At 41.3% G+C, this 15,011-nt stretch overlaps 1 protein-coding gene across 6 annotated transcripts in view; it reads right to left on the bottom strand.

Moving 5' to 3' along the window:
- Positions 1-15,011, bottom strand: part of CADPS (calcium dependent secretion activator) — a 1,086,201-nt gene that overhangs the window by 512,511 nt on the left and 558,679 nt on the right. For all 6 annotated transcript variants that reach the window (XM_029601011.1, XM_029601008.1, XM_029601007.1 and 3 more), the window contains one exon: positions 3,293-3,404. In XM_029601011.1, coding sequence (XP_029456871.1) covers positions 3,293-3,404 — 112 coding nt within the window. The remainder of the gene's footprint in view (positions 1-3,292; positions 3,405-15,011) is intronic.

The raw sequence follows: 15,011 nt of genomic DNA on the forward strand, positions 1-15,011 counted from the left end.
CCATTCCCCTACCTCCCCCGCTCTTTCCTCCCTACCTTTTTCTTTTATTGACTATTGTTTGAAAACTTACTTCAGCCCTGGGGCTGAAGCAAGTTGCGCGTGCTGGCCAACTGCTGGCGCGCAATCCCCCGCACAGCAGCAAATGTCCACTATGCCAGAAGCCTCTGACCCCGCCCCCGCCCCACCCCCGGACCACCTCTTTAGTAAAGCCCCAGGACTTACACGCGTCCTGGGGCTTTACTCGCGTCGCCGGGCCTTTTAAAATTAGGCCCGGTGCGCGTAACCCTTTGAAAATCCGGCCCTAAGATTTTAAAATCTGGTGTGCATGGCCATCTGATGTTATAACATGCATGCGCCAGCGTGCGCATGTTATAAAATCGGCACGTCCATGTGCGCACGCCAGGAACTGCACACACATGGACGCGCACGCGCTCCTTTTAAAATCCTGCCCTAATGGGTCAATATTCAAAGCCATTTAGCTGGTTAACTCACAAGTGTAACCCATAGTGGGGGGTTTAGTCCCAAGGGCACATAAACTAATTTATTTGTGTTCAGGGCTGCTTCGGCTAGCAAATTACTCCCACACTTAACTCTTAATCGGGGGGGGAAACTCTCGCTTATGACCCAGACAATGTTGTGTTGCTCCCAGTGCGTGTGTAGACTGTAGGTGCATGTCATGAGGTGAGAGCCTGAGACAAATCAGACAGGATCATGTTCTGGGTGTTAAATAAAAGTTAATTGATTGGAAATCATTAAGTCCATTTGTTCATAAGAGAGGATTTACATCTAACTGTTGATACAAGTGTATTTTCCTCTGTAGGTAAGTGTCCTTTAGTCAGACCTCTGTGTAGCAGTGGGTAGATTTCTTGAGCGAGGTTATCCCCAGAAAGCTATTACAAGAGCACACAAGAGAACCAAGTTTAGCGATTGGCAAGCACTTCTTCATTACAAGCCAAAAAAGGAAGAAACTCGATTGACGTGTGTTTTAAGACAATCCACTGCAGTGGGTACAATTATATCAGCCATCAAGCGGCACTGGCATGTTCTTACACTACATAATACTTTCAAAGAACCACCTATGTTCGCTATGGCCCAGGGAAGAAACATTAGGGACAAGACGGTCCATGCACAAATTGATACCGGTAGTAACGAAGAGACAGTTGTGGGCCATCAATCATGTGGCCACTGCAGTTGGTGTGCACAAACTCTCACGGGGATTCTTTGGGAGGATCCCGTTTCCAAATACAAATTTTGGAGGAGGAGCAATACAGACTGTCACTCACATAATGTGGTTTATGTGATCATTTGCCCATGCTCAAAACTTTATATCAGTCGTACCACGAGACCGATCAAGGTCAGACTGGGAGAGCACAAATCAAGATTTACAACAGCTAAGATGACAGCTCCGATGGTACAACACCTTAAAGACTGTGGTCATACCATTGCAGAACTACAGTGGACAGTTTTAGAACATATAGTACTTCCCTCCAGAGGCGGCGACATACGGACATTGCTTAATCTCAGAGAAGCATTTTGGATTTTCACCCTAACATCTTCTTCCCCTCGGGGCATGAACGATGAATTAAATTTCAACACTTTGTTGTAAAAAAATTTTTCAAAGGGGATTCATTGCAGTTGATTACATATTATGTAGAGATATTCTGTCACTCTAACAATCAAGCATTGATATTTAAAGACACAGTTTATAGTTGTTGCCAGTGACACCGCAGGATGTTGTTAAACTTTTCATGTTTCTATCAGGTCCGATACTTGGATTATGTAAGTAGGACAGAAGTCCTCTATCAGGTCGGCTCCTGACGTCAGCAGGGATCGCCGCCATTTTAAATAAATGAGAGCGACATTGGAGGACATCTAGAACCTGCATATCCCTTTCAGGTCCAAACATGAGACAGTATCAACATTACAACAGTTTTCTATCAGGTCGGCTTCACACGTCATTTCAGTTTCGAGCAGACCTTTAACTATGTGAATCGCTGATTGGCTAGGATGTGCTCTCTCACGCATTTTAAAAGGGGTCAGGTTAAATTTTAGTTCATTCTTCCGGAGGCTCACGACTGAGAAAAATTGATGTGAGGTGGTAAACCCGATTTAACAGACAAGAAGGATCAGTGTGCGGAGAGGTCGGAACCCCAAATGGTTGGTTAGATATTGCCATTACATTCCCCTGAGGAAAGACCAACGTCTGAAACATGAACGGTTTGTGTCGGGATCATCATTAAAGGTTGACATCATAGACCAACAAATCGGGAAGTCGGTCGTGGACCCGCTTTAAAATTTACTTCAAGCCTTACAGCTTGAACTGTGTTATTCCGTACATAAATTCAACGACTTTAGTGCCACAGAAGAATCTGATATTCTATTTGGACTTTCACTAAAAAAAATTTTTTCAGTTTCAAAAAAAGTACTCACGGAGGAGGCAGGTTGATGATTATAACCAATCACGTATTGGTGCGGGGACACCTACATTGTATATGAAACCTCCCTCCTACTCTATAAATATATTTTTGAGTCAGTAAAGTGTTTTTAGAAAACTCACAGTCCCACGGAGCGTAGGTGTATGAAAGTTTTTTATAATTCCTTAAAAGTAGCACAAATATATTCAAATATAGCCAGATAGGTTTAAAAGTTATGGGCAGCATATTCAAAGCTCGTTCAGCACTCGACAGCTGGATAAATAGGACTTATCTGGCTATCTAGAGGTCTGCTAAATATCCGGGTACATTCAAGGGCCGCGAGATAACTGGCTAAGGCATTTATCCAGCTGTCTTTAAGCTGTATAAAAAGTGGGAGGATCAGGGCGGTGTTACTTATCCAGACAACTTAACATGATAAGTAACGAGATTCGCTCTTATCTGGTTAAGTTAATCAGGTAAGCTAGACCAGCCATAGAGCTGGTCGAACTTAGCTGGATGTAACTTATCCAGCTAAGTTAGCGATTTTTGTGCAGCTATTCATTGGCATAGCCTTGCTGCTGAATATCTCTTGTAACTTAGCCGGATATGTTATATCCGGCTAAGTTAACTAGCTAGATACGGCTGAATATCTGGCCCTATCTGACTAAAATTAGCTGGATAACTTTTATTGTGTATATTCAGTAGTATATTTATCCCTCTGAATATCCGGGATGAGTTGTTCTACTAACTTTTGCCAGATAACTTTTCCGCTGGCCACCGTACTGAATAATGGCCTCTAAGAGTGTGACTAGGTGTACAAGTAACACTACAAGGTAAAATACAATAGGAAGACAGCATTTAACTAAAGGTTCTCTTACCCTTCCAAGTTCTTTGTCCTCCAAAGCCAGTAAACCTGTGCTCTCAGTAAACAGCTTCACCTTTACAGCAGGCAGTGCATGTGTAGTGCTAAAGTCTCCTTGAGTTCCCCAGCTGTAAAATGACCAAAGTAAGATATTTAGATTTAAAAGTGAAGCAATATTGTTTTGTCACCTGAGCATGTAATGGGTTAATTTGGGATGACACGTCTGTTGCACAGAGAAAGTGTAACTGAGAATGTGTTAATTGACTTGTTAGGCAAATGTAAACCAGATGTATATAAAGCTGTAATGCTTATTTGTAGGGAACAGTACATACAGTATAATGCATTTGGGATGCCATAGAAAATCATTACTATATATAAGTGTAAATATATATATATACACACACACACACACTGGATCCTTTTATTAATTATTTTTTTTCCAGATTCTGGATTTTTTACAGATAGAGAAATATATCTTGGCAAACCCTATTGTAGTTGAACTCATATTTTATTATACTTTACATATTTCAGTGGGGAAGTAGTGACAGAAGCAGGGAGGGAGGGAGGCAGAGTAAGTTTAGTTGACATAAAGATAGAGGGCTTTCCAGCAGGCACAAAGGTGCTTGATGTGGAGGTGACCTGATGAATTGGCTCATAGCGCAATGGAGCAATCCCATCCATTGCCATGCTATGGGCTTTCTATTAGCATATATAAAATATCTCTAAATACTTCAGTCTGATTGTTTTGTGCTTTTCAACTCATGTAAAAAGCACAAGCCTGGTTTTATCTGTCCATCTGATCGCATATCCAGAAGCATGACAACTTCCATGAAAATATATTAATCTAGTCTAAACTTGGGAGTGAGGGGTAGGAGGTGGACAACTATCCTACTGAAATACGAACAGACTATAAAATGTTTCTAATATTGGGGTGTTCCAGTGTAGGGAACAAAACTATCTAAAGTAACAGGAAAACTAGATGGGTGCAATCAAGGCGAGGATTTACACCTCTCCTGCTCCACAAGATAGAGAGGCAGCCAGCTGCTGGGGAACCGGCCCTGCTAGAGCAGACACACCCTCAGGAGTGTTTGAAAGCCCAGTTTGCAGCTTAAAGAGGAAGGGGCTGTCAAACTCCTGAAACTGCTGCTCCTCTGGGAATTTAAGGACACTGGTAACTATTTTTGCCTTTACTAATTCTTTGGAATTCCTGTCTGATGCTGATAAGAAGCTGCATGTGTGCTCATACTTATTTTGCTGTTTATGAAGTTGATGTAGGGAGGAGCGTTCAGACCTGCTATCTACAATAATCCTATTGAACTGTATCTGGGTCTGGATCTTCTAGCACCCACCCCCAGTCTACCACAGGGAACCTCAAAATACCTTAGATCTCATGCTTCCAGTTTAAGGATATCTGCCTGTATTATTATATCCATAAACACAGTGCTAATTACATTTTAAAAGAAGGACAAAATCTGAGGTCTGAAAAGCATAAAAATACATGGCAATATAAAAAAGAGAAACAGAATTAATGCTCTGCAAGCATCTGCTTTGTAGCAGTCCCTTTCATGTTTACTATTTAAAACCTCTTATTTGCTGAAGCACTCCCAGACCATATGTTTCCAACAAATGTTGCTATCCAAATACAAACAGTAATTTTCTTTACACATTTTCACGTGAGCAAGAAGGAAACATTTGCCACAAAGGAAATAAACCTTATAAAATGCCAGTAATCATAACAAATAGCACACCTTTGCCAACCTGGCCGTACTTGTCAATTTGCGCATAGTATAAAGTTGGGAGAGCATTGTTCTGGGCAGTCCTTGACTCCAGAAAACTACAGCCACCTTTTCTTGAGATTGGATTTACCGTAGTCTGAAACCAGCAATGATGTCATTAGTTGCCATAGTAACATTCTGCCCAAGAAGAGTGATATGTATTCCTTTAAAGCACACATTTGATGTGGTTTCTGTGCAAAGTTATTCCTTTTGATAAAATTAGCTTTGGAGCTTAGCAAGAGCTTTGCACCTTCTCTGAAAACAGACACATGGATGATTTCATTGCTGAAGGGATACTCTAATAATAGCCAGCTTAAAAATTGGTTAACTCTTTTAGCTTCCACTTGCAGAAGTGATTCAGTGCACAAATGCCAATGATCTGTGCAGTATAATTACAGATCATAGTTGACTGATGAAAATGGCAGACCTTTCACCCCTCTGCTGGCTAGGGTTGCCAACTGTCCTGATTTTTGGGATACTGTACAGAAAAAAGTGTGATGGCTAAAATGTTTAGAAATTTTTGATTTTAGCTCTCCAGCTAAAATCAAAAATCTGCAAAATCGCACTCAGTTGCAGCTCTCCAGCTGCAACTGGGTGCGATTTTGCAGATCACATGGGAGAACTCATACTTTCAGCAGACAAAACCTCAACCATCACAGGGACTGAGTAGGCTGAGAAAGTATGTAAATTACATGCATAGTACATAAGAACATGCTATACTGGGTCAGACCAAGGGTCCATCAAGCCCAGCATCCTGTTTCCAACAGTGGCCAATCCAGGCCATAAGAACCTGGCAAGTACCCAAAAACTAAGTCTATTCCATGTTACTGTTGCTAGTAATAACAGCGGCTATTTTCTAAGTCAACTTAATTAATAGCAGGTAATGGATTTCTCCTCCAAGAACTTATCCAATCCTTTTTTAAGCACAGCTATACTAACTGCACTAACTACATCCTCTGGCAACAAATTCCAGAGTTTAAATGTGCACTGAGGGGTAGATTTTCAAAGGGGTATGCGCGTAAGATATGCGCGTACCCCCCAAAAACCTACCCCAAACCCCCCCTGCGCGCGCTGAGCCTATTTTGCATAGGCTCGGCGGCACGCGCAAGCCCCGGGACGCACGTAAGTCCCAGGGCTTGCAAAAAGGGGTGGTCGGGGGCGTGGCCAGGGGGCGTGGTTAGGGATCGGGGTCATGTCCGGGAGCTTGTGGGCGGTCCAGGGGCATGGCCGAGTGCCCCGACACAGCAGCCTGTGTCGGGGCCTGCCGCACCGGCGCGCATAAGTTACTACTGCCCGGAGGCATGTCCTTTACCTCCTTGCCTTTATTTTAATCTGTCTTTAGTTTTATTTTATTTTGATTTATTTTACTTTTGTGCCTGCCCCGGCAATGCTGATATAACTTGGCCCTTTTAAGAGTCCAGGCTATGATGTCATCATTGCTGGGCTGCTAATGTGAAACTAACCCGGAAGCTCCATTTGATCTCTCTACTTTAAATAGCTGATACACTGGGGGAGAGATAGTACCCAAACAAATGAGCAGCATGCTTTCTCATCTTAGCCCTGCTCTTGCAGCAGCCCAGGTAACTTTTATTTAATAATTTTTTAACCTGTTCACACAGGTTCAAGATCCAAGAGTAGTTGAACAGGTTCATGAGACTGATTATAGCTGTAATAGGTTTATTTGAAAGCTGACAGTAATTATGGGTTAATAGTAAATAACAGGTGAAAAGATGATGTCCCTCAGAGCCCGAAAGAGGATGAGAACAAGCTGTTAGCATGTCAAGAGCCTTCTTCCAACTGAAAGTCTCTGCAGGAAATAAACTATCTCAGGCATTCCTTGAAAAGAAGAGACCAATAGGAAGAGAAGACAGAGCAAACAGGAACAGACTCAATAGGAAGTTCAGAAACATCCAAACAATAATCAATCAGGGCAGAGAACTTAAAAACCCTGCAAAGAATCTAAATTGTGCAATATCAAAAGAAGACATAGGCTGGCAGCATAATAAAAAACACGTCAATAAAAGAGGTTTTACTGGTCAAAATTAATTCACAGTAAAGTTATAACCACGTATGCAGTGCCAGATATATTCGTTTGTAGGACCTACAATTAATGAGTTTGGCTGTCGTTCAAACTCATACTCCAGGTGAGAGGTCCATTTACTTTATTTATAAACACTCAGGGCTGGATGTTAAAAGCCCTGCGCGCGTAAATCCAGATGGATTTACACGTGCAGGGCACTCACACGACATACGCCTATTTTGCATAGGCCGCCGATGCACGCATAGCCCCGGGACTTACGCGCGTCCCAGGGCTTCATAAAAGGGGCGGGAGGGGCGTGTCCGGGGGCATATCGGGGGTCAGGGGGTGGTTTGGGGCGGGTCCGGGGGCATGGTGCCGGCCTGGGGGCGTGGCCGAGGCCTCCGGACCAGCCAGTGGGTCGGGAGATGGCTTGCCAGCAGTCCGCTGGCGCGCGCAGATTTACGCCTGCCTCGGGAAGGCATAAATCTGCCGACACCGGTAGGGGGGGTTTAGATAGGGCCAGGGGGGGGGGTTAGGTAGGGGAAGGGAGGGGAAGGGGAGGGGAGGGGAGGGGGAGGGAACAGGCGCGTATCTTATAAAATCCAGCGTACTTTTGTTCGCGCGCGCGTGCTGTTTTTGAAAATGTACCCCTCAATTTTTAAGTTTTTTTTAATTCTGAGCTCAAACGAGTTCTTTTATATAAAATTATATATCAACGAACTAAAGCTGCCACAAAAGAGTATTTGGAACCCTCATAGATATGTTGTGGCACAATATTTGTAAGTCACACGTTTCTTGAAACACTTCAAATGTCTCACAAACAAATATTTGCAAAAATGATGCTACCTCTGTCTACTTTGAAAAAGAGTCTCGTAAACACATATTGAAAAGCGTCACATAACCAGATATTTGAAAAAAATACTTATCTGTATCATTGAGAGCAAAGGTCCATTGCAAAAAGAGTCCCGACACGATCGTGTTTCGGACCACACTGGGTCCTGCTTCAGGGGAGATGACTCTTCAGAGGTTGATCTTCATTCCCAAACACAAACTTCAGTTCAGCTTCATTCTCCAAAACACAGTGCTTTAGTGGTTGCATCAGCTGTTACTCGTCGCGGTCTGCATTCAAACCCGCAATTTAACAAAAACATGGCGGACCCTTTAGTTTTATACACTCAAAACGGAATTGCTGTTACATCATCCAGCTTTTCATTTTTTCACTATTCCTTGGCGCCTAGCTCTGTCCACTACCTGGTTGGGAACTTACGATGACGTAACAGCACTGAACTGAAGTTTGTGTTTGGGAACTGAAGTTTGTGTTTGGACTAAAGAGATTAGGACTTTTCAGCTTGGAGAAGAGACGGCTGAGGGGGGATATGATAGAGGTCTTTAAGATCATGAGAGGTCTAGAATGGGTAGATGTGAATCGGTTATTTATTCTTTCAGATAATAGAAAGACTAGGGGGCACTCCATGAAGTTAGCATGTGGCACAATTAAAATTAATTGGAGAAAGTTCTTTTTCACTCAATGCACAATTAAACTCTGGAATTTGGTGCCAGAGGATGTGGTTAGTGCAGTTAGCATAGCTGTGTTTAAAAAAAGGATTGGATAAGTTCTTGGAGGAGAAATCCATTACCTGCTATTAATTAAATTGACAGCCACTGCTATTACTAGCAACAGTAACATGGAAAAGTCTTAGTTTTTGGGTACTTGCCAGGTCCTTATTGCCTGGATTGGCCACTGTTGGAAACAGGATGCTGGGCTTGATGGACCCTTGGTCTGACCCAGTATGGCATGTTCTTATGTTCTTAACTCTCCTTCATTCTCCAACAATCCAAAAAAGCATTTATTTCCGTATATCAGGAGGTGGGTTCCAACAAATGGTGAATAATCCAATAGATTTAAAACTGCAACTCAAAATATGAAAATAAAAAACACAAGCCACACTGCTCCTCATGCACATCCTGCTTTTAAAGGGCACAGACAAGCCTCTGTAGAGGTACCTGCAGGGATGATCTGCAAACTACAAAATCCTAGCCTGTAGGGATGATCTGCAAATTGTTAAATCCTAGCCTAGTGATTACACTAGGGACCAACTGGATAATGGATACCTAGGGGTCTCTACATTTCTAATCTTCTTTGGAGCAAATATACCATCTTTGACCCACTGGTAATGAGCAAGGCAGCTCATATAAAATGAGAATCTATAGCATATTTCTTTCCTTTTTCTATTTTATTGTATTATTTATGGCAATGTCTATTCCATTAATTTAATAACAATGAGTTTTCTCCAATTATTGCTTTTGTCATTTGATCCAGTCATATTAAATACTCTGATTTCAATAAATAATTATACAACAGATCTTTGAATGGTCTCATTATGCTACCTTGAAAGGCCACCTACAGTATTCTTCAACAACAAAGGACTAAGTGTTGCTTTTTTAGACAATAACATGTTTATGGCTATGATTAGTCAACATACAAAGCTCTGCATACTATCAAGTTTAATTTAAATATCAGTTATAAAGCAAAAATCAAGCAGTCCAGGAAAACAGAACGTTGTGATTGGGTGCAAGTATGCATGCTAAATTACCCAGGGAAATATATACAATACTAACATTCAATCTAATATGTATTCTAGGTTCGGTACTAGAAGCTATTATTGGCATTACAGAGAGGAAACATTAAAATGCATGTATATGCATGCATAGAATTGAGGCAGTATGCATGCAAATTCACCTCATGCATATTCATTAGGAATATCCTGAAAACCCAACCGTTTTGCAGCCCTCAAGGACTAGAGATTCTCAGACCCTGAATGAAAAGAAAATTGAATTTGATAGCTCTCTAGTTTTCCTTTAATCTATCAAGCTATGTAACCATGGAACTCTACACAGTGCTTATTCTGTTCTGTACTACATAGGTGTAGAAGTTTAACCTTAGGGACATTTTTAATTAAGGAGGACACTTGTTATGCTAGTGAGTTTATGCACTGTGTGTAAGTATGTGTACTTCTGCTTTTGCATCTGTGTGTGTGTGTGACTTCTATACAACTGATTCTGAAGGGCAGGTAAAGAGACAGCAGTATGCTACCACTCTGGGGAAGCCTGCATATAGATTTTTTAAAAAGTATGGTATATGGATGACTTGTAAGAGACATTCATTCCCAATCCATTCAGAAGGGCATTTAAACCTGATCAAAGAACCTTGAGAAGGTATTGCAGATTCGGGAAATCCCATGAGAAATAAGCACAGTGCCTTAAAAAGAGTCATTATCACTGTGCTGGGAGAACATGAAGGATGGCACTTCCTGAAGCTCTCAGGGGAGATCTAAGAAAAAATGCATCTTGCTAGTTTCTGTCAACCATTATCTTCTCCTACGCCATCACTAACAAGGTTATGCCACATGTGACCGCATTCATTTCACTGCACAAAAAATCCCTGCAGTAATCAATTTTAGGCATATGCCAGTTTTGGCAGTCACATATTTATATAGAGAGAGTGTATATGACAGCAAAAACTTTGCTGTGTGTTTCCCCTCTTTAAAAATGCAAATTTTCTTTAAAGTGGGCAATAAATTACACTAGCTAACCATGTAGAGGGAAAGAATGAGAACAATTCAAATCTGTCAAAAAAAGATTAAAACAGGGATTATCTGTTTACTGCCTAAGTGAAGAGGAACACGAGACTTCTGTGCAATAAGGCGCAAACACCGCTTACAACCTACAGGAGTTATTGACACTGACAAGTAAAGCAGCTGAGCCCAGTTTTAGTCTTGCAGTATTTTTCCCAGGAGTCACTGCAGTTCAATGTTCCTGTCTTGTAAAATTAAATAGCAATACATTAAGTTCAGTATTTGTGTTTTGGCTCCTTATTTACAGGCATCAAATTTAAAAGGACACAGCCAATGCAGTCTTGGATGTTGGCAAGCCATTGAGACTGATGAGGACGTTTGCACTTCCATTAGTGTTAGTTTCAGAACATGTGGCTGGAGTGAAAGCAAGAGATACAGAATACAATGGCAGGTAAGGATCCTAAGGCCCACCTAAGGGGTCTATACACTCAGCCACATTAAAAGCACATAACCAGTCTGTTTTAACATCGTCAGTATATCTGGCATTAACTCCCCTATATACCAAGCTACTGATATACAGAATACAGCAGCATTGCTATGGCTAGATCAAATGCAGCACAGCCATTCTGCAGCAGAAGATTCCCCTGTTGCAAGGGAGATAACATTTGCAAATATAGCTCAAGTTTTTTCATAGGAGATATCCTAAACCCAACTGAATGGGCAAGTCCTGAAAACTCGGTTAAGGATCACTGCTAAGAGTTAAAGTACAGTTATACATGTGGCTAACAATTAAAAAAGAACTGCTACATACTCATTTGGTAGTAGTGGAGATTGTGGTAGGTAATACTGACATATATACATATATAGATAGATAGATATAGATATAGATATAGATAGATAGATACAAAAGATCAGGTAATATGTAATCGTATAAGGAGCTCAATAAACAAGCAGAAAAACATTCCAAAGGAATGGACAAAAGAACACTAGTATTGTTGATATGGTACTAATTAAAACAGAAATCATTATTAATCATTCACAAAAACATTAAAATAAATGCACACCTTAATGTTAACAAATGTGGCCCTTATACAAATAAGTATTGATAAGTTAAACATGGATCAATTGAAGACTGTGAACTTCTGTGGCATGAGTGGAATTCAAAAGGGCAAGGGACAAACACAGGATTCCTGCTGGCTTGAGAATGGAAATGAAGAATTGAGGTAACTTTTCTGCTACACATATAGGCTTTTCTGCTACACATATAAAAAAAAGATTTAAAAAAAATGTGCTGGGCAGACTGGATGGATCATTTTTGTCTTTATCTGCCATCATTCACTATATTGCCCTTTAGAATTCCATTACCTTTCTTTACTTCATCACCTCTTTCAGGAGGGCATTCCATGCATCTGCCACCCTTTCTCTGAAGAAATATTTCCTGACATGTTTGATTCTTCCCTCTTGGGAGTTTCATAATTTGACCTCTAGTTTTACAGCTTCCTTTTCATCGGAAGATAATTTTTTGTGCATCATTAAGTCCTTTCAGATATTTGAAGGACTGTATCATAATTCTCCTGTCTTGCTCTCTGCCAGAGTATACATATTAAGATCCTTCAATCTCATCTCATATGCCTTTCCATCCAGTTACCACAACATTTTGGTTGCCTCTCTCTGGACTGCTTCCATTCTTTCGTTATCCTTTTTGAGATGAAGTCTACAAAACTGAACGCAGTACTCTATGTGAGGCCTCACCAATGATCTGAACAGGGGTATTATTACCTCCTTTTTCTTGCTAGTTATGCCTCTCTCTATGCAGACCAGCATCCTTCAGGCTTTAGATACCACCTTATCATCAGACACTATCTCCCAGTCTCTCTCCCAGTCTTTTGCCTCTCAACAATCCTTAGTGCAGTCTTTTGCCTCTCAACAATCCTTAGTGCAGAGTAATACATTTAGGGCATGGCAATCCTTTGGATTGCCATGCCCTAAATGTATTACTCTGCACTTCTTGACTTTGAATCCCAACTGCCATGCCTTTGACACTTCTCAAGCTTTCCTAGGTCACTTCTCATTCTCTCTACTCCTTCAGGTGTGACCACTCTGTTACAGATCTTAGTGTCATCTGCAAAAAGGTAAACTTTACATTCCAATCCCTCCACATTATCACTCACAAACACATTTAACAGAACCAATCCCGGAAAAGACCCTTGAGGAACTGCACTTATCACTCTTCTTTCTTCAGAACAGGTTCCATTTAGCACTTCTCTCTGTCATCAGTCAGTCAGCCAAGTTGTAATCCATTCCATTGCCTTGGGACCTACTCCCAGGTTTCTCATTTTATTTATGAGCCTTCTGTTTGGGACCATATCAAAAGCCTTGTTGAAATCCAAGTAAATCACTTCAATTGATCTTCCTAGATCCAATTCTCAAATCACCCAATCAAAAAAAATCAATTAGATTTGTTTGAAAGGAACTTCTGCTGGTAAAATCATGTTGTCTAGGATCTTGTAAACCCATTGTATTGCACATAGTTCATTATCATTTCCTTAAGCAGTCTCTCTGTTAATTTTCCAACCACGAGGTAAGAATAACTGGCCTGTAGCTTCTGGCCTCCTCTCTGTTGCCACTTTTGTGAAGTAGGACCAAAACTTCCTTCTCCAGTCCTGCATCATTACTCCTCTCTCCAAGGATCTATTGAACAGTTCCTTCAGCGGACTTGCCAGTACTTCTCGGAGCTCCTTAAGTATCCTGGGATGTATGTTGTCCCACCCTATGACCTTGTCCACTTTCAGTTTGCCTAGTTCCTCCCAAATACTCTCTTTTGTATATGGGGATATAACTACACCACTCTCATCTAGCTAGCCAGCAATGATCCTTCTCCTATGTCTTCCTTAGTGAAAAATGAACTGAAGTATTTGTTAAATACTTCTGCTATTTCTTCATTTTTCTCCATTACTTGCTTCTTGTCTACTTTCAGTCTTGCAGTTCCTCCTTTGGACTTCATCCTTTCTCTACTATATCTGAAAAATGTTTTGACACTATGCTTTACCCTCTTTGGAGATCTTTTCTTCCACTCAAGCTTTCGCCACCCTGATTTCATTCCTCATTTTCTTCAGTTTCACCCAATACTCTTGCCTGTACTCCACTTTCTGGGTAACCTTATACTTTTTTGAATGCTGATCTTTTTGCCTTTATTTTCTTAGCCACCATCTTGGAGAATCAAATCAGTTTCCTTTTTCTTTTATCTTTACTCTCTTTACATAAATGTTTGACACCTTTGTTATAGCTCATATTAATTTGGCCCATTGTCATTCTACTTCACCCATTTCCTCCCAGTCTTCTAGGTCTTCCTCAAGATATGTAGCCAGCGTACTGAAGTTTGTGTTTTTGAAATCCAGGCTCTTGACCCTTATGTGACTTCACTCCGTTTTCACTGTTATGTCCAACCATACCCTCTGAAGATCACTGGTGCCCAGGTGGGTACCTACCCAGACATTTGAGACTGTCTCCATTCATGAATATCAGATACAATAGTGCTCCTCCCTTCATGGGTTCCATCACCATTTGTCTGAGCATAGCCCCTCAAAGGGCAGCTACAGATTCTCTACTTTTTCAAGATTCAGCAGCAGGGATACTCCAACATACCATAACAGGTAGATTAAAATTTCCAATGAGCAACACTTCACCCTTTCGTCCCACTTTTTGGTTGTCCTTGGCCAGACTTTTATCCATTTCTTCTAGCTGATTTGAAAGCCTGTAGATCACGCTGGTGTAAAAGGAATTGCTATCATCTCTTTTTAAGACAGCCCACAGCACTTCTTCCTTTCCCTATGTCCCCCTACATTCCAATTGTTCAGATGTTTTTTTGACATATAGAGCTACTTCTCCCTCTATCCTTTCTGAACAGATTGTAGCCCGGCATGGCTGTATCCCATTCATGAGACTCACTGAACCATATTTCTGTAATAGCAATATCATCCAAGTCTGCCTCTACTATTAAGGCTTGCAGATCTGGGATTTTATTGCTCAGACTATGAGCAGTTGTGCTCAAGCTTTCCAGCTTCCCTCAGCTTGCTGCTCTGCTTGGACACCTTTTCTTCCCTATTCCACGGATTTTTGTAAATTTGTCTACCTACTTCCTAGAGTTGTCGGGAGTGACATTTCAAGTTCCTTCTGCCACCCCCCCCCCCCCCATCCCCCATCCTCTAGCTTAAATGCCTTATAGCACATGATATGAATTTTTCACTTAGGATCCTTTTTCCTGCTACAGGCAAACAAGGGAGAGGGTGTGCAATTTCAAAGCCAATTACCTGAGTAAACCGTTCTGTCTGAAAAATGCCTTCTGCTGCCCGGCTAGAAGTACAA

This window comes from Rhinatrema bivittatum, chromosome 4, assembly GCF_901001135.1.
Source record: "Rhinatrema bivittatum chromosome 4, aRhiBiv1.1, whole genome shotgun sequence".
NCBI classification, from domain to species: Eukaryota; Metazoa; Chordata; class Amphibia; order Gymnophiona; family Rhinatrematidae; genus Rhinatrema; species Rhinatrema bivittatum.